Source organism: Neovison vison, chromosome 6 (genome assembly GCF_020171115.1).
Source record: "Neovison vison isolate M4711 chromosome 6, ASM_NN_V1, whole genome shotgun sequence".
NCBI classification, from domain to species: domain Eukaryota; kingdom Metazoa; phylum Chordata; class Mammalia; order Carnivora; family Mustelidae; genus Neogale; species Neogale vison.
Window position 1 is genome coordinate 157,560,040 of NC_058096.1, and position 20,794 is coordinate 157,580,833.

The following is a 20,794-nucleotide window of genomic DNA, read 5'->3' on the forward strand; positions in this document are numbered from 1 at the left end:
AAGAAAAATAGCTTTCATTTCAAAGGCTGACCTGATCTTTTAGATTCTCATTTTGCTTCCAACAATCACATCTTCTATGTATCTTTGCATATCCTTATAATACTGGCACATACCAGAATGTTCCATGAATGTTTGAGTATGCTGGACCATATTATTATTTGAGCTTAGAAAATTTGGCTCCGTATAAACACCAAAGTGAGTCTAACTTCTTTTACTTGAGAAAAAGAAAAAGAAGTGTAATACCATTATTTATGTTTTAAGAATTTTAAGAGATCTGTTCAGAAAATTGTGAGTGTCCAGGGGAGTGACAGTCAGAACTGTAGTTCACTAGCCCAGACCACATTTCTCCTATGTTGTCACACTCACAGTGGGATGGAATGTTCCAGAGAAAGATTTTTAGGAAGGCCAACCAGATGGTGCTTGCTGAAGTACCAAGGCCATGGTGTGTCTCTCACATTTGGGGTATGTCATGTAGATCAGAGAGGAAGAGCATGTGGGGAGGGCCTCTGTGGAGTAGAAGATCAAAACCCCAGCCCCACCCCTATAGGAGCTGGGCAGTGCCATGGCAGAGGCAGGGGTGGGTGTGGGGATGGGGGGGAACAGAGGAAGCCTGGGGGGTGGGGTACAGCTGACAGGGCAGGTGGCTGGTGGGAAGGGCTGGGACCCTGCTGCGAAGTAAGAACCTCGTCTCTTCCCCTTACCTTTGATTTTGACCTCATGAAAGGAAATCCCACGCTGCATTTGAGGAAGTCTGATTCAAGCAGCTCACAGGAAATGCCCATTTCCTCCTGAAAGAGAAAAAGCACCAATGGATGGGCTGGCAGCGTGGAGACCAATACGTGTAAGTGGCCTCCATGAGGCAAACTGAGACTTGAGCAGATGTGGTCCTTCTTTGGGGAGGTTCCTAGGCAGCATCACTGCTAGCTTGGGTGGGAGGGAGGCCTGCGACCAGGACAAGTCCCTCAGTCCTTCTCTGGCAGCCCACCCTTCCCATGGGCTCGGTGGGAAGGCAGGCATCCAGAACATTCTTAACTAATGTTTCGGCTCTGAACCCTGCTGCTCTCCTGGTGAACTGCACCAGGCTGCATGTGAGCCGGATGCCTCCAAAATTTTGGGTTAAAGACAACCACGCCGTCTTCCTGGACACTTTCTCCTAAGTCCACATTCTAATCCTGCCTTTCAAGATCTTGCTAGTTTAGGAAAGATAAACTCTAAGAAAATCACACCAAGGAAAATACAGGGATTTTTTCTGCAGCCTGGGGTGGTAAGGGCTGAGCTGGTACGCCTTGCCCAGGTACAGGGGCAAGGAGAGGTCCCCTGGTGCAGCCCACCAAGGCTGGACTCTATACACAGTGGCACAAGAAACCAGGATGGGAGTCATGGGGAACTGCTATCTTCCTACTTAAACATATGGTCTACAACCAAGGTCAAAGGAGCCAGAAGGCTCTTCTTAAGCCACAGATTCCAAGTTATTGAAGCCAAATCAAGACTTCCAAGGGGAGACAGTATGTTGTGGATTTTGGAGGAGATGCCACAGACCTAGCACTTGCTGAGTCTAGAAGCCAGGATGCCAAAGTTTGATAAGGTTATGTGTCTCCCCCAAGGTCATTCCTGGTGGACTCTAAAGCCTGTCTCCCTCCCCATTCCACGACTCTAATTTTCTAGAGGGAAAGAGCATTTATATTCTCTTCTTTTTCTATTCTGTTTCCAGTCTACAAACACCCTTTACCTGGCTTCATTTCTGTACCTCTTTTAAGTTGTTTCCACTAGCAGGAATACTCTTCTTCAGTCCTCCTTCCAAGGCTTACTTCATGCACCTTGGCCCTAAATCCTCATGGATGCCAAGTTCACACACATAGTATGGAAGCATTACAGGATTCAGAATGGACCCTGAGCTTCTACGGGGTGACCGAGTCAGCATATCACCTACCATCATCAGTGAGAAGGACACAGGTCTGAAGGATGTTAGTTCCTGTCCTTGAAGAGCTCACAACTTAGAAAGAAGAGACCTCCCAGCAGATAGACACATTTACATGGAAGTGGGAGGGGCTTCTCTTGGAACCTAGAGGACATGCTTCTGCAATTTCAATAAGGAAATCAGAAGATAAGTTCTCAAATGCTGTCTCAGGGCCTGCATGTCCCACAGATTGGTCCTCATGATTCATTTGTGTGGGATTTATTCCCATCTCCTCCTTCCTGTTCCTCCTTGCAGAAGCAATGTCTACAATGGCCCAAGGAGAAGCTCCTTTAAATCCTAGCTAATCAGCCTGTGGGCATCAGAGGCACCGAGCCCAAGCCTACGTGACATTGGCTCTCAGTGTCCCCGGTATGGCTCCTGTTCACATCCATCATGGGGTTCAACTACGTTCAAGGGTGTCCCAGCATATATATAAATTACATGAGTCCTCAACTCAGTTCTAAACTTCCTTCATGAAGTTCCATGCCTCACTGGAAATCCCTTGCAAACCAGAAGACAGGTTTTCCATTCAAGTCAAAGGTCTACCTGTTTGTGAAGAAAAGATTTATTGCCTTAAAGACTTTTTTTAGGCTTTGCGTGGGTGTGAAGGAATGACTGCAACTTCAAAACTTTGCTCTGGAACCTGAGAGGACCTCAGTGTACTTGGCTTTGGCTTCAGACTTTAGTTGATTATTCCAGAACTGCTGAAGTCCATTCTTTTGGTTAATTCCAAAAATGCTAGAAAATAACGTGTAAGCCAGGATTTATTGCTTTATTCCGAGTCTCTCTGCCACCCTACTCAGTCTACTAGAGATTGCAGAATTCTGGTTGGACCTTGGTGGGGGAAGGCAGAGAGAGCAAAAACCAGAGACCTCTCTAGGCTGGAGAGCGCTGGGTTGACGATCATGACTCACGCGCTCCTGGTGGTGCTATAGAAAAGGAGCTCATGCATCACCCTTCTGCCACTTGTCAGCGCCAACATGGCCCTCCTGGGGTTATTTATTTCTATACTCTGCTCTCCTCAGATTGCCATCCCTTTGCCTCCAGGTGAGATGGGCTCTGCTGTGCGGATTAGGTTCTGGAGCCCCTGTGGGATGAGGCTAAAGCAGCCTCCAACTGACAGGACAATTGTTGGGTTCCTTCCTCTGCCCCCTTCTGCTCCCTTCACTCCCCTTTTTTTCCAGATCATTTCTCTAATAAACTGCTTGCACAGAAATCCCCATCTCAGGCTCTGCTTCTGGTGAACCCGACCTCACACAATGCTCTTTATAGCTGAGGCTCCAGGTGCTGGGAGCCGCTGGGAAGGATGGGGCATTTGCTCCCAGGTGAGGAAAGACAATGAAAGGGGAACATGCATATGCCGATAAAATTTTTTAAATTTCTACTAAAAGAGAGAAAGCTCATCTAACTGTAGTTTATGAAGTCTGGGTAACCATGCACATCGGGGGAGCAATTTACCCCAAGCAGCATGAACATCCTCTTTGTTCGGGTTTCACATCAGGTCCAGGGCATAACTAAAAACCAGGCTTGTTATGGAGACATTTACACCCTTGGCAGGAGCCAGGCAGGCAACCTTGTAGGCACAGAGAGGCCCAGTGAGGCTTCAAAATCGTGATCTATTGGGGGTTGCTTATTACTTCTGCCAGACATGTGCTGCCCAGCCGGAAGTATGTGGGAGAGGTTCCCGACATAAGGCATCTCCTTGGCTCTGCCTTTTCCATGTACCACTCGTTGTTTACCCTGACTTTAGGTTGGAGAATACAACTTTATCGTTGTTGCAAGACATGCTGACTGACTCTCAGCTGACTGGAAACACGGACTAGGGAGCAACAATTGTCCCTGATCACCAGACAGTGCAGACATCTGATTACCCAATTCCAATATGGTACAAATCTACTACGGAGGGAAATTGCAAAAGCAGCAGACTTTCATGAAATCAATGAAAGTGATGATGGAAAACTGCTCAAGCCACAGAATGTAACTGATAAATCTGGATCTGGCTGAGTTAGATCAGTTAACTGATAAACTGGATGATAACACTTTAAGATGCTCCCAAAGATAAGGATTTAAATAAAAAAGATCAAGAGAAGCCCTTGGAAAAGTATGCCATTATAAAAATGACCTCTTGTGGGTGCCTGAATGGCTTAGTTGGTTGTTATCTGCTTTTGGCTCAGGTGAGGATCCCAGGGCCCTGGGATCGAGCCCGGTGTTGGACTCCCTGCTCAGAGGGGAGCCTGCTTCTCCCTCTCCCTCTGCCTGTAGCTCTGCCTGCTTGTGTTCTCTCTCTCTCTCTCTCTGACAAATAAAGAAATAAAATATTTTAAAAAATAATAAATATGCCAATAAAGCAAATAAGCTTTTGCCTTGGGTCTAAGGTGTCCTTGACATTATAATTCCAATGTTATAAGAGCAGTTAAATGTAGGATAATGTAACCTTACTTCCATAATTTTTAGTTTCATTGTTCAAGTAAAGTCCCAATAAAATCTTAAAAAAATTTTTTTTCTTTTTACTATGAAATTTTGGATCATACTCTAAGAAGATTCACAGAACTGGCCTTTTTCCCAGTCCCGCTTTTCCTTGGCTAACAAGGCACTCCAATACCATAAAATGCTATCAGGGCTTCTCCCTGGAGACTGAGTGATTCAATTTAAATGAAATTAATTTTTTTAGCCGACACACATTACTCTTGGGATCAGGAAAACATCAATGAACATTTTGTAGAACATGTGATGAAAAGCATGCCTGATTTAGGCAAGTTCACCTCTGTATCCTCAGTGCCTGGCACTGAGCCTGGCACTTAGTAGCTCCTGAGTTTGCACTTATTAAATGAATGGGCCTTGGCTAGTCGAGGATTCGGATGAAGGGACTGGGAGAAGAAGCTATTTGCTGGTCTGCCTGGCACGGGAGATGCTTGCCTTGGCAAAGTCCCCCTCTTTTCCAGACATACCTCAGCTCTCCCAGGCCTGGGAGTGTGGCCAGGGGAGCCAAGCCCCAGTCCTGTTCTTAACGTGCAGCGGTTGGCAAGAAGACTCAGATAATGAAGTTAGGGAGCCCCCTTGGCCTTTGGACTCCTTCCTCCCAATCCCACAGCGTTTGCTTTCATTCTGGAGTGTGCTTCATTTGACCACCAACACGGTGCTCTTTGGGAGCACCAAATCTGCAAAGTCTGGCAAGGGCTCAGCACCAGGGAAAGTTTAAAATTTGACTTCTTGTTTTCTAGTTTCCCCATGGGTTTGTGAAACTGAAGGGGACATGCATGTCCCCATGTCTGGCAATGTCATGTTCATCTAAGACCCCCTTCCTTCATCTAGCACTAGAGGTGTGACCCTTAGGAGCTGGTAAGAGAAGCCTCCATGTTAACGTGGTGAATACAGAATTCAGGGAAATTCTGGAAGCACTTTATCCCAATTCTCTAATCAACTGGGTGATCAGGGGTCCCCAATAAGTTGGCCCAGTGAGTTAACAGAAAAAGATTTCATTCCCAGGAAAGACTTTATTGGCCCCGCTCGACCATGAGTCAGCCTGAGCCTCACCAGAAAAAACAGTCCTATTCCTGGAGGGGAATCCTTTTGGACAGGGTCCATGAAATTCCTGTCCGAGAAGAAAACCACATGGGCTTACAGCATACAAAGTGCACGAGTTAGTGTCCCAGCTTTAATTACTGGCTCAGGTCTGCAACGGCTATGTGTCATCAAACCAGTTAACCGTCCTTTCCTTAAGGTTCCATTTCCTTACGTCAAATGATGTCATAACACCTGCCTTCTAGGACTTCAGCTAGTGCTGATGGCTGTAAGGATGGAATACACAGACGGTCCCTATTCGGTAATGGCTCACTACATGCCAGGTAGTTCGTCTGGGTGGTAGCTTCCCTTTTGATGCCATTTTCCAAGGAGGAAACTAGAACACAAAGTAATTGTGTCACCTGCCCAAGGGTTCTTAGCTGGCAATGGGGCTTGGGGCGGGATACCAAACAGGGAGCAGACAGGATCCCCTTTTCCCTCTCCCTGCCAAAGAATCCATGGAAACTAAGCCATGGTGGGGAAAGGTGGGGAACATTGCTCAATGAACCAAGAGTAGCCTTTAAGGACCCTGGAACATATGGGGACTTTAATACAGATGCCCAGTATAGCTGATGGCCTGGCAAGGCTGGGTCAGTGGTGACAGACCTCCTGTCAGATAGGAGCTGGCATCTGAGCAGTCCATGGGAACCAGAGAAGATCACCTACACACACCGCGGATTTGGAGGCATCGAGCAAAGAAGGCGCTACAAGCAAGTTCCTTTCTTAAATTTTGTCAAAACCCCATTTGGAAGCCAAGGCCCAGGATATGCTGCGTTTACTCTTTCCATGCTGAAAAAGGTGAAGCAAGCAGGAACTACAGTCAGGACAAATGTTTGAGACAGATGAGCCACAGAACTGTTAGAGCGAAATTCCCCTGTGATGCAGAGTATCAGAATTTGGTGAGCGCCCTTAAGCTGCTCTGAACCAATTACGGGCGGGCAGGGGGAGGACAACTGTCACAGAAAGAACAGCTCTCCGAGCAAAGTGGAGCCGGGCCAGTCTTCTCCCCAACAGTCCTTGTGGCCCTTAGAAAAAAGTGCTCTGAAAGCTATAAATGGAGTAAAAAGATTACATTTTAAAAGCCAGTATGAATTAGAAATGAGCTGAATAAACTCATTCCTGTAACATTCCTTTCTTTGTGCATTACATCAACCCTGTTTAGAACTAATCTCTATATTTTCCGAAAGGGCAGACAAATAAAATCACCTCCCCCAGTGCTGGTGATTGCTCCCTTCGGGACCACAGGGATCCGAACTTGAGCATATAAACAAAAACCACTAAAAAGAAATCAACCAGCACTCACTGGAAAGCCCAAAGTGAAGAGACCTTCCCTTCTAAGTGCCTTCTAAGGCTGAAGAAGAAGTTCTTTGATTTTCACCTAGGAAGTCAGTCCTCCTGTTAAATAGAAGCAATGTCATATTCTTAGATCTTTTGGAACATGGTTTCTATTCTTAGATTAAGAATTCTATTCTATTTCTATTCTATTCATATATATATATATATGCCTATATATATATATATATAGGCAAGCTCTGGGAAATATTAAATATATATATATATATATATATTTCCCAGAGCTTGCCAATTCTTCATCAACCAGCTAGGAGTTCAATGTTGCATTCTATCTCACAAATCAAATTATTTTGATTTTCTAGTGCTCTTTTCCTTTTCCCTATAGGCTGACTGGAAAATCAACAATGTGGAGAGCTCTCCTGAAAGGACAGGAAAGAATTTAACATCATGGCATAAAAACAATGAGTGGTTTGGATGAAAAGGTTTTGTAGGAGTCAAGTGTTTGAGGGGTACTTATTAGAATCCTGGCCAGGAACCTCGATGAGAAATGTACTCACAGTGAAGACTTGTCTCTCGCCTACAAACCCACTTGCACTCCTGCCCACTCAAAACTGATTTTCAAAGGGTTTTGTTGCTAAGGGCCTGGCTATTCAGAGGGTAGTCCTCTGACCTAGAGCACCAGCCTCACCTGGGAGAAAGCTAGAAATGCAGATTCTCAGGTCCCATCCCAGACCTGCTGAATTAGAGTCTGTAAATTTGAACAAGACGCCCAGGTCGCCTCTGTGATCATGACTGTTTCAGAAGCACTGCTCTACAACACTGAGCCCACCCACTTGGGAAACAAGATGTCAGCCCATGGAGACTGCCTTCCTTATGCTCTCGGCCCCATGGGAAAAGAGGGACATGGCCAGTGCTATTTGAGGACTACTGTCTGTGTGAGGACATACTTTTCTGGAGTTGGGGATCTGCCCCTTCACATGTCCCTTATCTAGGTTCCCCTAAAAGCAGACTCTGGGACAAGGAGGTGACCTCAGGGTGCTCCATGAAGAAGTGGGTAGGCGTGCCACCAGTGGGTCAGAAAGTTAGGGCCGCTATCTTTCCATACCCCCCCGTCCTTGGTTGAGTTGTTCCAGAAATACCAACAGTCTTGGGCTTCCAGCCCCTCATTGCTTGACTGCAGGGCACACCTGTAGCCAAGAAAGCCCTGGGCAGAGAGACACAGGAAGCCTCGCCTGCAGAAGAACTGGTGGTTTCCAAGGTGGGTGGAGGGGATGTAAAATGACATGGACAGTAGTCCCCTGACCTCTCCCCTCTCCACAAGCAGTTGGGGTGGGGAACTGTTGACCTGGGGCAAAGGCAGCAACTGATGAACTTGCCTTGGCCATGGACAAAGAGACAGGGCCTCAGAGAGGATCTCTCCCTGAGGACCATGTCTCCAGGTAGTATGCAGGGGCCTCATGGAGGCCTGTCTCTGGGGGCCGCCGCCTCTTCATTTCTTCCCTCAGGTTGGTACATCAGCTTAGCTATGTTTGGACACATTCAGGACTCTCTTTAAAGAATAGGCATCTTTTTTTTTTTTTTAAGATTTATTTATTTGACAGACAGGAGATCACAAGTGGGCAGAGAGAGAGAAGGAAGCAGGCTCCCTGCTGAGCAGAGAGCTTGACGTGGGGCTCGATCCCAGGACCCTGGGACCATGACCTGAGCCGAAGGCAGAGGGTTAACCCACTGAGCCACCCAGGCGCCCCTAGGCATCATCTTTTAGAAGATCCCTCCCTCCCTCCTTTTTCTTTCCTTGCTGCCACAACACTCCAGGTCTAACCTCCTCCCACCCAGGTCGGCACAAAACGCCCCCTTAGAGGATGCTCTCCACAGGCGTCTAGTCTGTTCTACAAGCTACTCCAGGTGAATCTTAACACATTCCTTGGTTTGCTTGTACTTAAAGCCCTTAAGAGGTCATTACCAACCAGCACCACTCACTGATTTCTAACTGGAGTGTGCACTGGAGCCAGGTGGGGCCAGAGACCCCATGCACAACTGTGTGGGCTGTTTCCTGCACAAGAGACTTGGCTGAGGGGGAGAGGGGCTGAACTCCAGCCCAGGCTGCTCTCCCCAAGTCCTGCTCCCGGCCGAGAGGCTGGGGACCACCAGAGCGGGCACTTCTCCCTGATTCTTATGATGGCGCTAGAAAGACGATTTCTGTGTGCAACGCTTTCTACAAAAGACCCAGATGGAAGCCCTGCCCTAGACCCACTGAACCACAGCACACAGCTGGGCATTTACTGAAAGCTCCTTCAGTGGTTCCAACATGCACTCAAGTTAAGGGCCCTCCAAGGTTAGATTGCGTCACAATCCTTGTTACAGACGCCAACTGCAGGCCCTGCCCTCCAGAGTGGGATTCTTAGGAGCAGAAGCAGGGTCAGAAGATCTGGATTTTGAATCATCTGGAGCAAGTGTTCCATGTCAGCTTCTGAAACACTGACCCCAAGGGCGAGGACAGCCACTGCCCTTTTGGAGGTGAAGAGATTGAGAGCTAGCCTGAAGGAAAAAAAAGTGCCTTCCCTGGGTTCCAACTCCTGTGAGGACAGGACACCGGTCATTATGCCCTCCCCTGTCCTGGATGGGAGTCTCACAGACTGGTGCCCTGCCCCCATGCTCTCAGGGCCGTGACAAAGAGAGAAGAACTGGAGAGATGGTGGCCGGCTCCCCTGGGAGCCTACCTCCTGCTGCTCCTGAGGAAGCCCATCCATTCATTCAACAAGTGTTTTTTATTTTGCCTCAAATGGGAAACAGCTCCTATAGAGTAATTCTTACGTATGAGATACGCATGTTTTCTGTTATGTCTTTCCATTCACTCTCTCATTTAATCCTTCCCCCTCGGCAGCCTCAATGTCCCTCACTGCTTTTATAAACAGTCCCTGTTGTCTCCCAGGCTGTGGTCCCAGCCTGTGGGGAGGGGAAGAACCCAGCTGCTAGAGGAAAGACCCCCGTAGACCCGGGTGTGATGACTGCCTGGGAGGGGTGTGCTCAGCGGGCTGACATGGAGTTCTGTGTAGAAGAGAAGCTGAGAACACCCAGGTCAAAAGCTATTACGAGGGGCACCTGGGCGGCTCAGCAGCTGCCTTCATTCAGCTCAGGTCGTGATCCCAGATCCTGGGATCGAGCCCCGAGTCAGGCTCCCTGCTCAGCAGAGAGCCTGCCTTTCCCTCTCCCTGTGTCTGCTGCTCTGCCTACTACTGCTATCTGTCAAATAAATAAAGAAAATCTTAAAAACAAAAAAGATACTATGAAATGACAAACAACAAAAAATACTATTTGTAACCTGAGAAGATCTAGCTGAGGGCCTCCTTATTCAGAACTGCATCTAGCAGACTAAAAGGCAGAGAACGGATCCCTGCAGGACCTGTGCTCTTCTATTAATTTACCTGTTGGGTAAATCTCATGCTGTGGAGGTCTGGAGCAAACTTTCCTGCTCCGTGCCAGGCACAGAGGGACTGCCTTGGTGGCTGGTCCAACAGAACGACATACACCAGCTGTGGGCTCCAGCTGTAGAAGTGTCCATGGAAGGACAAAGAGGGGAGCTCAGGCTGTATGTCAGGACCCTCAGACCGCACACGTACCAAGGAAAAGCCTGATGCTGAGAACCTTGAGGCTCAATATTACTCAGAACAAGAGCAAGTCCTCTTTATAGCACTGAACTGAGAAGGACCCACGACTCTTAACTAAATGCTGAGCTATGTGTCCTTTTTGTAGTTTCAAGGGAGATGCACTGCATTTCCTTGGATTGTAGTTGGTTTTCTCTCTACTTTGTTTTAACGTTTTTAGTTCATTGGCCACTTATGAAAACCGACTCACGCTACACAAAGAAGAAGGGCTATTTTGTTTTTTTCATTGCTAGGGTTTTTAAAATGATTATTACTATTATTTTTTCATTGCTAGGTTTAAAATTCAGTCCTGTCAGAGTTTGTGAAAGATCTTCTGATTTTCCTTAGTTCTTGGGGGGTATAAAAAAAAAAGGCTGAGCTGCAGGGTGCAGGTGAATGGACTGGCTTCCCTATGACTTCCCATCCCCTGGCGTTGCAGAGGGAATGGACTGATCAGAACTCTGTGTGTTTCTTTCTGTCATTTGCTGGGTGTCTCCCTCATGGGTGTTTTTGCTCAATCTACTGTCTCCTTCTGACAATGTTTTCATTTGTCTTGCTTTCCACACTGGTTTTTAGTGCCACTTCCGATGGCTGGGCTGACCATACCCCACCCTGCTCACAGCAGAGCACGGAAAGAGGATGTGCTCCCTCCACACCCCTGTGCCTCTTTTCCCATGTGGCCATGCACACTGATTTCCAGCTGCCAGTACCTCTTTGTGAACGTGGAGAGATGGCAATGCTTGGGAATTCACACCCGCCTGGAGGAACTCTTACCCAAGAGTCCTTGTCCCTGACTGGGGAGCTCTGAGATGTGACCTATACTTTGTGTCAAAGTTACCCAACTAGTTGTCCTTGCCCCCTGAGAACGATGATGTACCTTTGCTTTGCCTCCTTTTCCACTTCCTGGGAACACTTCCTAGTAAATTACTTTTACATGATGCCTTATCTCTGGATTTCATTCTAGGGAACTCTGAGACCATCACAGACACATCCCGCTTCTGTCCTCTCTCTATGCCCCAGCTAGGGGGATGCCAAGCTGGCACCAGTGGGAGCACTTCAGGCTTTGAGCAAATGGCCTCCCAGGTCTTAGAAAATCTCTCATTCTCTCTAATGCATGATGCAGAGCAGGGTGCTTTACTGGGAAGGCCAGTTCTAAGCAAACCAGGCTCTTTTAAAACAAAGAATTCCACTCACCAAACATGAAGGGTGCAAGCTAAGAAGGGGCAGACTTACATGACTCATATATCGATTTGAATCCACTTAAGTGCCTCATAAACATGAACTCATTTAATTAGTGTTCTTAAGCATTTTCTCTTTGTCCTGTTTGGGAAGGAGGCCTCCTGCCTCATCTGCACCAGCCTCCAGGCAGGGACCCTGAACAGGAGGTTAAAGCCACTCTCCTCTTTATAGAGCTTCCCAGGGGAAGGGCCTGCAAACCTGGAAACTTATCATCTTGTGATTGCACAATGGGCTTTTTCCAAACTGACTTGGGTTCACATCATAGTTCAAACACTAATCCAGTGGCAATGCCTCTGTAAAAACACCGTCATTCCTACCCTACAGCCTTGCTGCAAAGGTTTAGCGAGTCCCTGTGGTGGTTGCCATCATGGGGGGTAGGGGCTGCTCCTTGGCTCTCTCGAGGGACTTTCCAAGTAGTTCCCCTACACTGCCGCCTACATTGGCTGACAAATCCTAGGCTGTTGAAGGCCACTCCCAGGAATAAGACCCTCCATCTGGCTGGGCTGCCCGAAAAATAAGAGACAGAATTAATACTGATCTCTGGTCACATGGCAGATTCTGTGCTAAGCACGTAGTGGCGATGGACACATTCATGCTTCCCAACAGCCCTCCGAGGTATGAGATCCTATGCTTTGCAAGTGAAGATCCAGAGGCCAAGGGAGGGTGAAGGAATGTGTCCAAAGTCACATGGCAGGTGCATGGAGCGCTAGAACTCCAGTGTGGCAGCCTAACCCCAAGGCCTGTACCGCTTTATAGACACTGGTCTGCAGAGGGCCCTTCAGGGCACAGGGCATGTGGTCTTCCTCCCTTTGCTCTGCGATAACCTGCCTAGGGCACAGAGGTTCTCAAACTCTGTCACCAACAGATGCGCACTGCTGTCACTCACCCCCAGTACTTCTGATTCAGCAGGTCTGGGGACGACCTGTGAGTGTGCTTTCCTCACCAGCTCCCAGGCGGTGTGGACACTGGGTCAGGAGACCATGCTTGAAGGAGCACCAGCGTGGATTTTCAGAAACACTGGCCATCGCCAGGACACCCAGTGGAGGACAGCCTCGGGAGAGGGAGTAGGCCTTGGTCAGTGGAGCCAGTGGATGCCTGAGGTGGCCCCTTCCAGGGATGTTCTGAAGTCTGTGGGGCCCCTGTGGCGCTGCTGGTATAAGGGAGTCCTTCATAGCCTTCCACTGTCCCTGGGATGCCCCAAGTCGCCTTCCTCCTCATTGACTGACTCCACCCCCCAAAATAGAAGATTAAGGTAATGGTGCTATGGTGAGGAAATGCTGAAGAGAACAGAAGGGGAGGAAGGAATAAACATTTACTGAGTGTTTTCTCATTTCGGGCCCTTGAAGCGCCATTTTATTTAAGCCTGACACTGTGAGGTGGGTCTCATCATCCCTACTTTCCAGGTGAGGAAAATGAGGCTCTGGGAGGTTGGACAACCTGCCACAATGCGTGTGGTTATTCGGCAGCTAAAGAGGGATTCACACGATGCCTACGGTTCCTCTACCCAGAGCTGTGTCCTTGCGACTGACTCAGACATCCCGTCTCAGACATAACCAGCCCTGAGCAGGATGCAGAAAGGGGCCTGTGACCCCATAGGCTGTTTCTGCTGGGGAAGGAAACATTTTACACGCAGCATTTTAGGCCATGAAACAGACTCCGGCCTACGTGGTGTTTCCCAACCAGAAACACAAGGGTCAGACGGTGTCTTCTCGGCCTGGAAGATCCACGGCCTGCCCTTAGAGCAGAGAGAAGCAGCAGAGTGACTGCAAGCAGAGTGGCCCAGGCCTTCAGAAAAGGCCAGGAGACACCTTGCTGGCAGCCAGTGGGCCCATTCGTGAGTCTCAAGCAGCAGCCCCCTCGTGAAGAGAGCTCGGCAGGCTTTTCACAAAGAGCACAGAGAGTTTTCTTTGGCAGCAGATTCAGGCTTCCTGCCCTGTTCCAATGACCTCACAAGGGAAGCACCCCTGGGCCCCTCCCCAGTGCTAACAATCAGGGTTTCACAGCTCAGGCTTTCTGCTTATTTGGGGAGAGAGCTTGTTTCTTGTCTTCTGGAGGCCCCCCTCCCTCTTCCCATCTGTGGCTCAGTCCACTGCCTCCTCTGTGTTTGGAGACGAAAGGTAGTCCCTTCAAATGGAACCTTCTAGACAGATGAGGGGATGTGGGGGAGGGAGGCCCCTCTGTTGTGAGCACCAACTCTGCATCTCCTTAGCAGATGAATTTTTAACTCTTGAGAAGTGACATGTAAGAGAAGAATTCTGTGTTTAAATCTTACAACTAGCAGTAGAAAGTAAAAGGAAAAATCATACGGGCCTTGAGACGACAAAAGCTCCCAGTTCTTCCAAGGGTTTCTGAGAGGGGTTTTCCTGACTGGGAATTCTGGTTCCTCCCCTCAGCAGGTATCCTCTAATGCCACAATCCACCAATGGCATTTGAACCTAGTGCCTTCTAGAACCATTGGTCATGTCCTAGAGTTTTAGTGGCCACTTAAGATGGCCACAGAGCACTTTGAAGTCGAAGGCTGAGGTAGAGAGAGAACATCTTCCTTCATCAACATGAGCAGGAGAAGTAGCAACACTTAACTACTGCTGGCTGTGAGACTATGGCCAAGTTCCTTGCCTGCGCTGAGCTCGATTTCTGCACTGGTAAATGAGGATAACAATGTTGTCCTCCAGCTCTGTGAGGACCCGTCACAGTTCCCTCTGGGGAGCCATCTCTTCTCTGCATTCAGCCCAGGAGCTGTGGGTGGCACTCCACCCCCTATTCCCCTAAGTGGTGGGGCAAGTGACCCAGGTTTAAGGCAAATAGACCAAGGAGACTTGGTGAAACTTTTGCTAGGACTTTTATGACATGAGACAGCTTAATCACCACAGCTTGGCAGCCATTTTGCCACCCCCGAGGGTACAGACTAAGGAATGAGCCAAAATGAGAAAGAGAAGCTGACAAATGGAGAGACACTGTGACAACTTTCTGAGGCCCAACAACAAGCTGTGGCTAAAGCCAACCTTAGTTTTTTTTCAGTTTTTTTTGGTTTGCAAAACAAATTGGTTTCTTGCCCAAGCCATTTTGGGTTGAGTTTTCTATTGATTGGCATGAAAAAGGTTAAAATAGGTAAAAACACGTATCTTCCAGTGTTCTGGAAAGCAAATTAAATAAAAGCCCTTGAAAGGGCCTAGCAGAGGGTGGGCTGGAGAACAGCCCCCAGGGTAGGCCTGGGTGCCATAGTTCTGGGGCCCACTTTTCCCTAAAAGGAGGACACTCGGCCATGATGGCCTCACACACCAAATGGGGGTTGGGGTGCTCATCAGAGCGGTTTAGGGGAACATGAGTTAAATTCCACACTGAGATGGAGTCCTCTGGCTGTGTGGTCCCACAGACAAATGACCTACATCTGAAGAAGCGTCAGAGCTGACCTAATTTCCTCAGACCTACTTTTAAAAGTGACTCTGGTTCATTCATGCCTTGCAGGCATGCCCAGATTACTGGATCTTGAATGTGTCCCTATCCATCATCATTCGGAAAGGCTTCTGCTGGACTCTGGTGAGCCAAGAGAGTCTTTGTTTTTAATGAATGCTGGGTACTGTTGCAGGTACCTTACAGACAGTACCTACATTATTAAGTCTGGAACATGCATCCTGAACAGGAACAGTAGTTTTCAAATATGTCCATAAATTATTTGACCCTCCTCCCTTCAAAAGGCGGGGCCTCAGTCCCCTGCCCCTGAATGTGGGCCAGACTTGTGAACTCCCTTCCAAGTTACAGAATGTAGCAGAAGTGATTCTGTGTGACATCTGAGAGATGGTCATGAGTGGGTGAGCTGCCCGGTTCCCTGTAAGGAAATTCAGCCGCCATTTTGTAGGGACACTCAGACCACCTGCTGGCGGGCTCTTGTGTGGAAGACCTGAGGCCTCCCCCCAACAGCTACCACCAATCTGCCAGCCATGTCAGAAGCTACCTTAGAAGTGGATCCTCAGCCCGAGTCAAGTCTTAGGTAACTGTACCCCAGCCAACATCTGGACTGTGCTCTCATGAGAGGTCCTGAGCCAGAAGCAACCTGAATTCCTGACCCACTGTGAAGGATAGTAACTGTTTGCTGTTTGAAGCTCCTAGGTTTTGAAGTAATTTGCTGCAGGGCACTGTGCAGATACCCAGAGTCAGACAGTGGGCGGGGGGCACAATAAGGCCCACCTCATCTGGCTCCAAGGCCAGAGTCTTTTCCCCTCGTGTTCACTCCAGGGAGCCTGCAGAGTCACCAAGCCTTCCTTGTATTTTGGCCATTAATAGGGTAGACTATGCATCCCATTTACCTGGGAGAGTCCCAGCTTATGCCTGTTTTCCTGGGGCTAATTACTGATAATGCTCCCAGTAAATCCTCGAAGTGTCCCAGTTTGATAGACTATATTGTCACCCCAGAACTAAAGAATCCAGCTCTCATGTTCAGGCTTCAGAGTCCCTCTTGGAAGACACTCTGAGGCCAGAATGACTCTGTTTGGTGTCCAAGTGAAGCTCTTTCACTCCCCTCCCACCAGAACCACACTTGGGAGCTCATCCTCAAACCCTATCTTTCATCGTTCTGCATTTTGGACTGGACATGTGGTGGGGTGTGGGGACACCGGTTTACTTCCTGTCAGTTCTATGATGTCAAGGGTCAGGTCCTGTCCTTCACTGTGAAGCAGGATGGCAATGGACAAGTCTGTCATCAGGCAGATGCGGGTTCCAGTCCCAGCGTGGCCACTTGCTAGCTTTGTGACTTAGAGCAAACCACCATCTTCCGGAGCTCAGTCTTCCGCTCCATGACACGGATATGATCATCCCATCTCTGCAGGGTTAGCGGGGGTGCTCCCTGAGATGACAGCTGTGACTGTGCCCAACAGCATCCCCATCACACACTGGATGTGTCCCTCTCCTTTGCAGGGCTCTGCTGAGTCTTTGTGAAACTCAAGACAGAGCTATCTGTACAATCTCTCCTCAGTGTTCTCTATGACAAGGAAGAGTCCGATGGGATCCCTTCCCTGCCTGGTGTCCATTTCATCCAGAGAGTATCTTTTAGAAACACTGGATTCTCCAGCTCTGCTCCAAACTTCCCAAAGCCTTCCAAAGGTGTGCTCCTCTCTCTCCCTGTAGGATTCTTGAGTTAAGAGTGAGGAGTGAAGACCATGATGCCTCCCTTCACCCCTCCTTATGTCCTGCCTCCCTGCGCTGGCCCCAGCATGGGGGAGGATTTCTTTCCTCCACCTTGAGTCCAGGCAGAACACACCACATGCTCTGACCAGCAGAATGCAGCAGAAGTGAAGCTCTCCCTGTCTCTGGAGCTTCCACTGGCTCTCTTGGAGCCCCTGTGAGTGAGCCTGGGTGGGTCTGCTGGAGGACAGGACCACAGAGAAGTTGTTTCCCCTGACCTGGACAAAAGGGGGTCCCAGGAGCCTCTCAGCTCACCACAGATGCTGCAGGAGGTCAGGAGCCTGGCCTGGAGCAGACGGACCATGGCCAGGGTCATGAGTGACATTAGATGGTTGCTGTATTGGGCCACTACATCTGGGAGTGATCTGTTACAGTGATGGGTACAGAGATGCTGTGAAGAGTAGATGAGGGTCCGGGGAATTGCCACTCTCTACCTGGCTAACAGGAAGCACTCAGGAAGGGGTGGCCATGAGGATGGAGTCACCCACCCACCAAGCCCCTTGCTGGCCCGTGCTCCCAGCCAAGGGAAGCCCTGGCCTGTCCCTCTTCCTCTTGCCATAAGTGACAGCCAGTTCTTCTTTTTGGGTTTGCCCCCAAACCCAAAGGTAGAAAGGATGTCCACAGATGAAAACAGAGAAGGAACATAAGAAAACAACTGCAGAACTACTAGTAGAACATCTTCTACTAGGGCTCTGGGCGGTGAGGTCCCCACTGAGCCCGTTAACTGGAGCAAAGGGAAACGGGGTCCCAGAGATGCTGGATGTGCACAAGAAAGCTGGACATCGCCTCCTTTCACTGTACTTGTATCCCTGCAGGCTGAGAAATGAGCCTCTGAACATGGAGGAAAACACCAACTCAGGATGGGTGACAAAAACGGCCATCAATTTTATTTGCTGTTACCAGACGTTCAAAGTACTGGATGGTAATGCAAATAGCAAGAAACAGGACAAGACCACAAATATAGAAAAAACGAAGGAGGGGTTTCATAAACTCTTTCAAAGACGTGGTTTTCCTCACCTGCTGAACGGGCAGACACTCCCCGAGTTCCCACTTAAATAGAAGATAACTCACAGGTACAATGGTTCCTTAACTAGATAATTTACTGTAAATTGTTGAAGCACATTTATTTGCCTTTTTATTTGAATTGCACTGACCCCTGTCAAGATGTTTAAAAATTTTCAGTATTAATCTTTTTGTAAACAGAAGGAGCCTGTAGTTAAAGCAATCAATTCCTTATTTACCTTTCCTAAAGTCTGGATTTTATTTGTTTAGCTCAAAATAAAGTTTCTTGCACAGTATGGTTTAAATGTCCAAACTTTTCAGATATTTTCCCACTTACATGGGTTCTGAATTTATATTCCATGTCAAGCACAGTGATCAGGAAGAGCCAAGGTCTCAATACAGACCCCACCCATCTCCTTCCCAAACACAAAGTCCTACCTGTTCATCTCTACTTAGAATTCAGACTATTTTCCGCATGGGCTCATGGAAAATCTCCAGAAACCGAGGAGGAGAGCTGACCAACGTGTCTGCTCAAAAGAAAGAAGGCAGTGAGGGGCTGAGCCCAGGTTCTGGGAGCCTGGGTTGTGATTGGGGTTAGAAATGAGTTTAGTGCACACCTCAGACCCATGTGTTCTTTGCTCCTGGCCGAGCTCTGGTCTTAGCTCTGGCCCAGCAGACAGTTCCGTGGGCGCTCATGCTCACCGGCACCCTTGCCGAGGCAGGACACTCTACAGCTTTGGAGGCAGCCCTCAACCGACTGGGAGTGGGAGCGAGGGAATGAATGCCCAGTCTCGTGTCCTCTAGCAGAGGTTTCTGAGTGACTTTCTTTACACCTCTCAAAGCTGCAGGCACCGCGAGCAGTGACCTAAAAACACGCACTCAGGTGGGCTTTTCTTCCCTCCTTCCTGCTCCCTGGGAATCCCGCTCCAACAGACTACCAGCACCTACCACCTCATTTCAGGCTTGGTGAATAGCAGACACCATTTGCCTGGGGTTAGTAGGTCGTAGAGAAAGGAATGGTCTGAAAAACATCATTTCGGTTAAAGGTCGAATCAAAGAGCCCAATAGTCCAACCAAGGCCAAGGGGAAGATTTCCAGAGGGAGCTCATGGGGAAGAGTCCTCCCGACAGCTTAAAGGGCTCACAGGCAAAAGATGCAGGGACTGGTGGCCTTCCATGAGAGAGCCAGTATACATGCAGCAGGGAGGGAGCAAGGGTGTAAGAAATTCACCTGACTGGGTTCCTGGTCTGTGAAATCAAACTTCCTCTGACCTCCCTTCCATCCTTCATTTCCATTTTACCCCCAATGCCCAGCCCACCGCATGGAAACTGCTGGACTGTCAGTCAACCTTTTCATTTTCTGCTCCTTCCAACCAGAAAGTCGCCAGGAGGCCTGGCCCCGCTAGAACACATTCCTTCCTTCCCAAAGAGCAAGCCATATTCCCGAGAGCTGGGTTGATTGTGGCTTTAAAGAAAAAGCCCAGATGCCCAATATGCATACTCTTTCCCCTCGTTGCCCAATTAAATCGTGAGCCACAAGCAAAAGAAAATGGTTGCCATGTACTTCCAGCCAAGAAAAAGAGACCTTCTTTCCCAAAGCCAAAATTAATATTGCACACTGGAGCTGGCCAGAAGCCAACACAGAGCGCAGGTAGGGCATTTCAGGGAACACACCTCGTAACCCTGAGCCTGGAAACCGGAGCCGGGAGCCTCAGCGATCTCTTGCACCGAGCCCCATTCTCCAAGCGGCCGAAGAAAAAAGGAGCTGTTCTGAACCTGCCTTTGGATTTCCGAAACAAGAATCAAAAAATCAATATGCATGTGGCTTTGTGACATTCTGTCACATTTTTTGGTGTGACATTTCCTTTCCCGGGGGCTTGTCCACCTGTGAAACGTAATGTTTCAAGTCCTTCAGAGCCTGGGTTTCCCTCCTCCCAGGACAAGGCTCGGACTGATGACCATCAGCGGCAACCCGATGTGTAAATGGTTCTTTCATGATGACAACTCTGGTCTCAGTTAAAAGCTGTTATTTTCACTGAGGACAACTTTTTAGGGCTAATATTCTAAAGGAAGGAAAAATAACAGTAGGCCCTTTCTTCCTCTCTCCGGCATGAGTGTTGGACTCAAGCTTTGTAATAAATAAGTGCATAAACATTTTTATGGTATTTTATAAACCTATTCGGAGGCTCCAACAATAAGGAAAAGCAGAAGCTGAAACGCACACAGAACTGCCTTCCGTGTGGCCTGGATGGGGACATCTGGCCATGGGTCTGCACGTGGCCCCTGCCATCCGGCCCCGCTGGCCTCTCCCCTCCCCTTGATCTCTCCCCAGCTCACTTGCTCACGCATCTTCACCACACTGACCTTCCCCACGAGGGCTTTGTTTTCTCCAGTCGAGGCATCTCTGCTCGTCCCGGAAACCTCCCCCGGCGCCTCAAGACAATCTGCCACACCCCCACGTGCAATCCACTCACCGTGGTCTTGACCCACTGCACGCTGAACTGGTTCCCCAATGGACCGTATGCAGACTGAGGGCATGGATTATGTCTGTTTTGCTCATGCATCTCCTACCCCCGATCTGTGTTAAACACATGACTTATATACACATGACTTATATTAAACACATGACTTATATTTTGCTGAGTGAATGGATGCCACTGTGGTCCCAGTAATGACTCAGCGAGCTGTCCCATTTTCCTATTTGTGAGCTCTGTTCTTGCAAGAGAATTAATCCCTACAGACCTTTAGGATAGGGGTTAATCATTACCACTGAAGCCTCGTTCTCAAGGAAGAAAACGAGGGCTCTATGGTACTCACTGAGCTGAGAAAACCAGCCTTTGGCTTATTCAGAGTGAAACAAAACAAAACTAGAGGCTTTAATCTCATGAAAATCACAGCTGTCTCCACAGCCCAGCATTGCC

The 20,794-nt window shown here is 48.6% G+C and overlaps 1 protein-coding gene across 1 annotated transcript in view; it reads right to left on the reverse strand.

Annotated features, from left to right (window-relative positions):
• The window catches only part of ITGA9 (integrin subunit alpha 9), a 336,018-nt gene that overhangs the window by 86,549 nt on the left and 228,675 nt on the right, over positions 1–20,794 (reverse strand). The window contains exon 19 of the mRNA XM_044252696.1: positions 702–788. Within this exon, the coding sequence (XP_044108631.1) occupies positions 702–788 (87 nt within the window). The remainder of the gene's footprint in view (positions 1–701; positions 789–20,794) is intronic.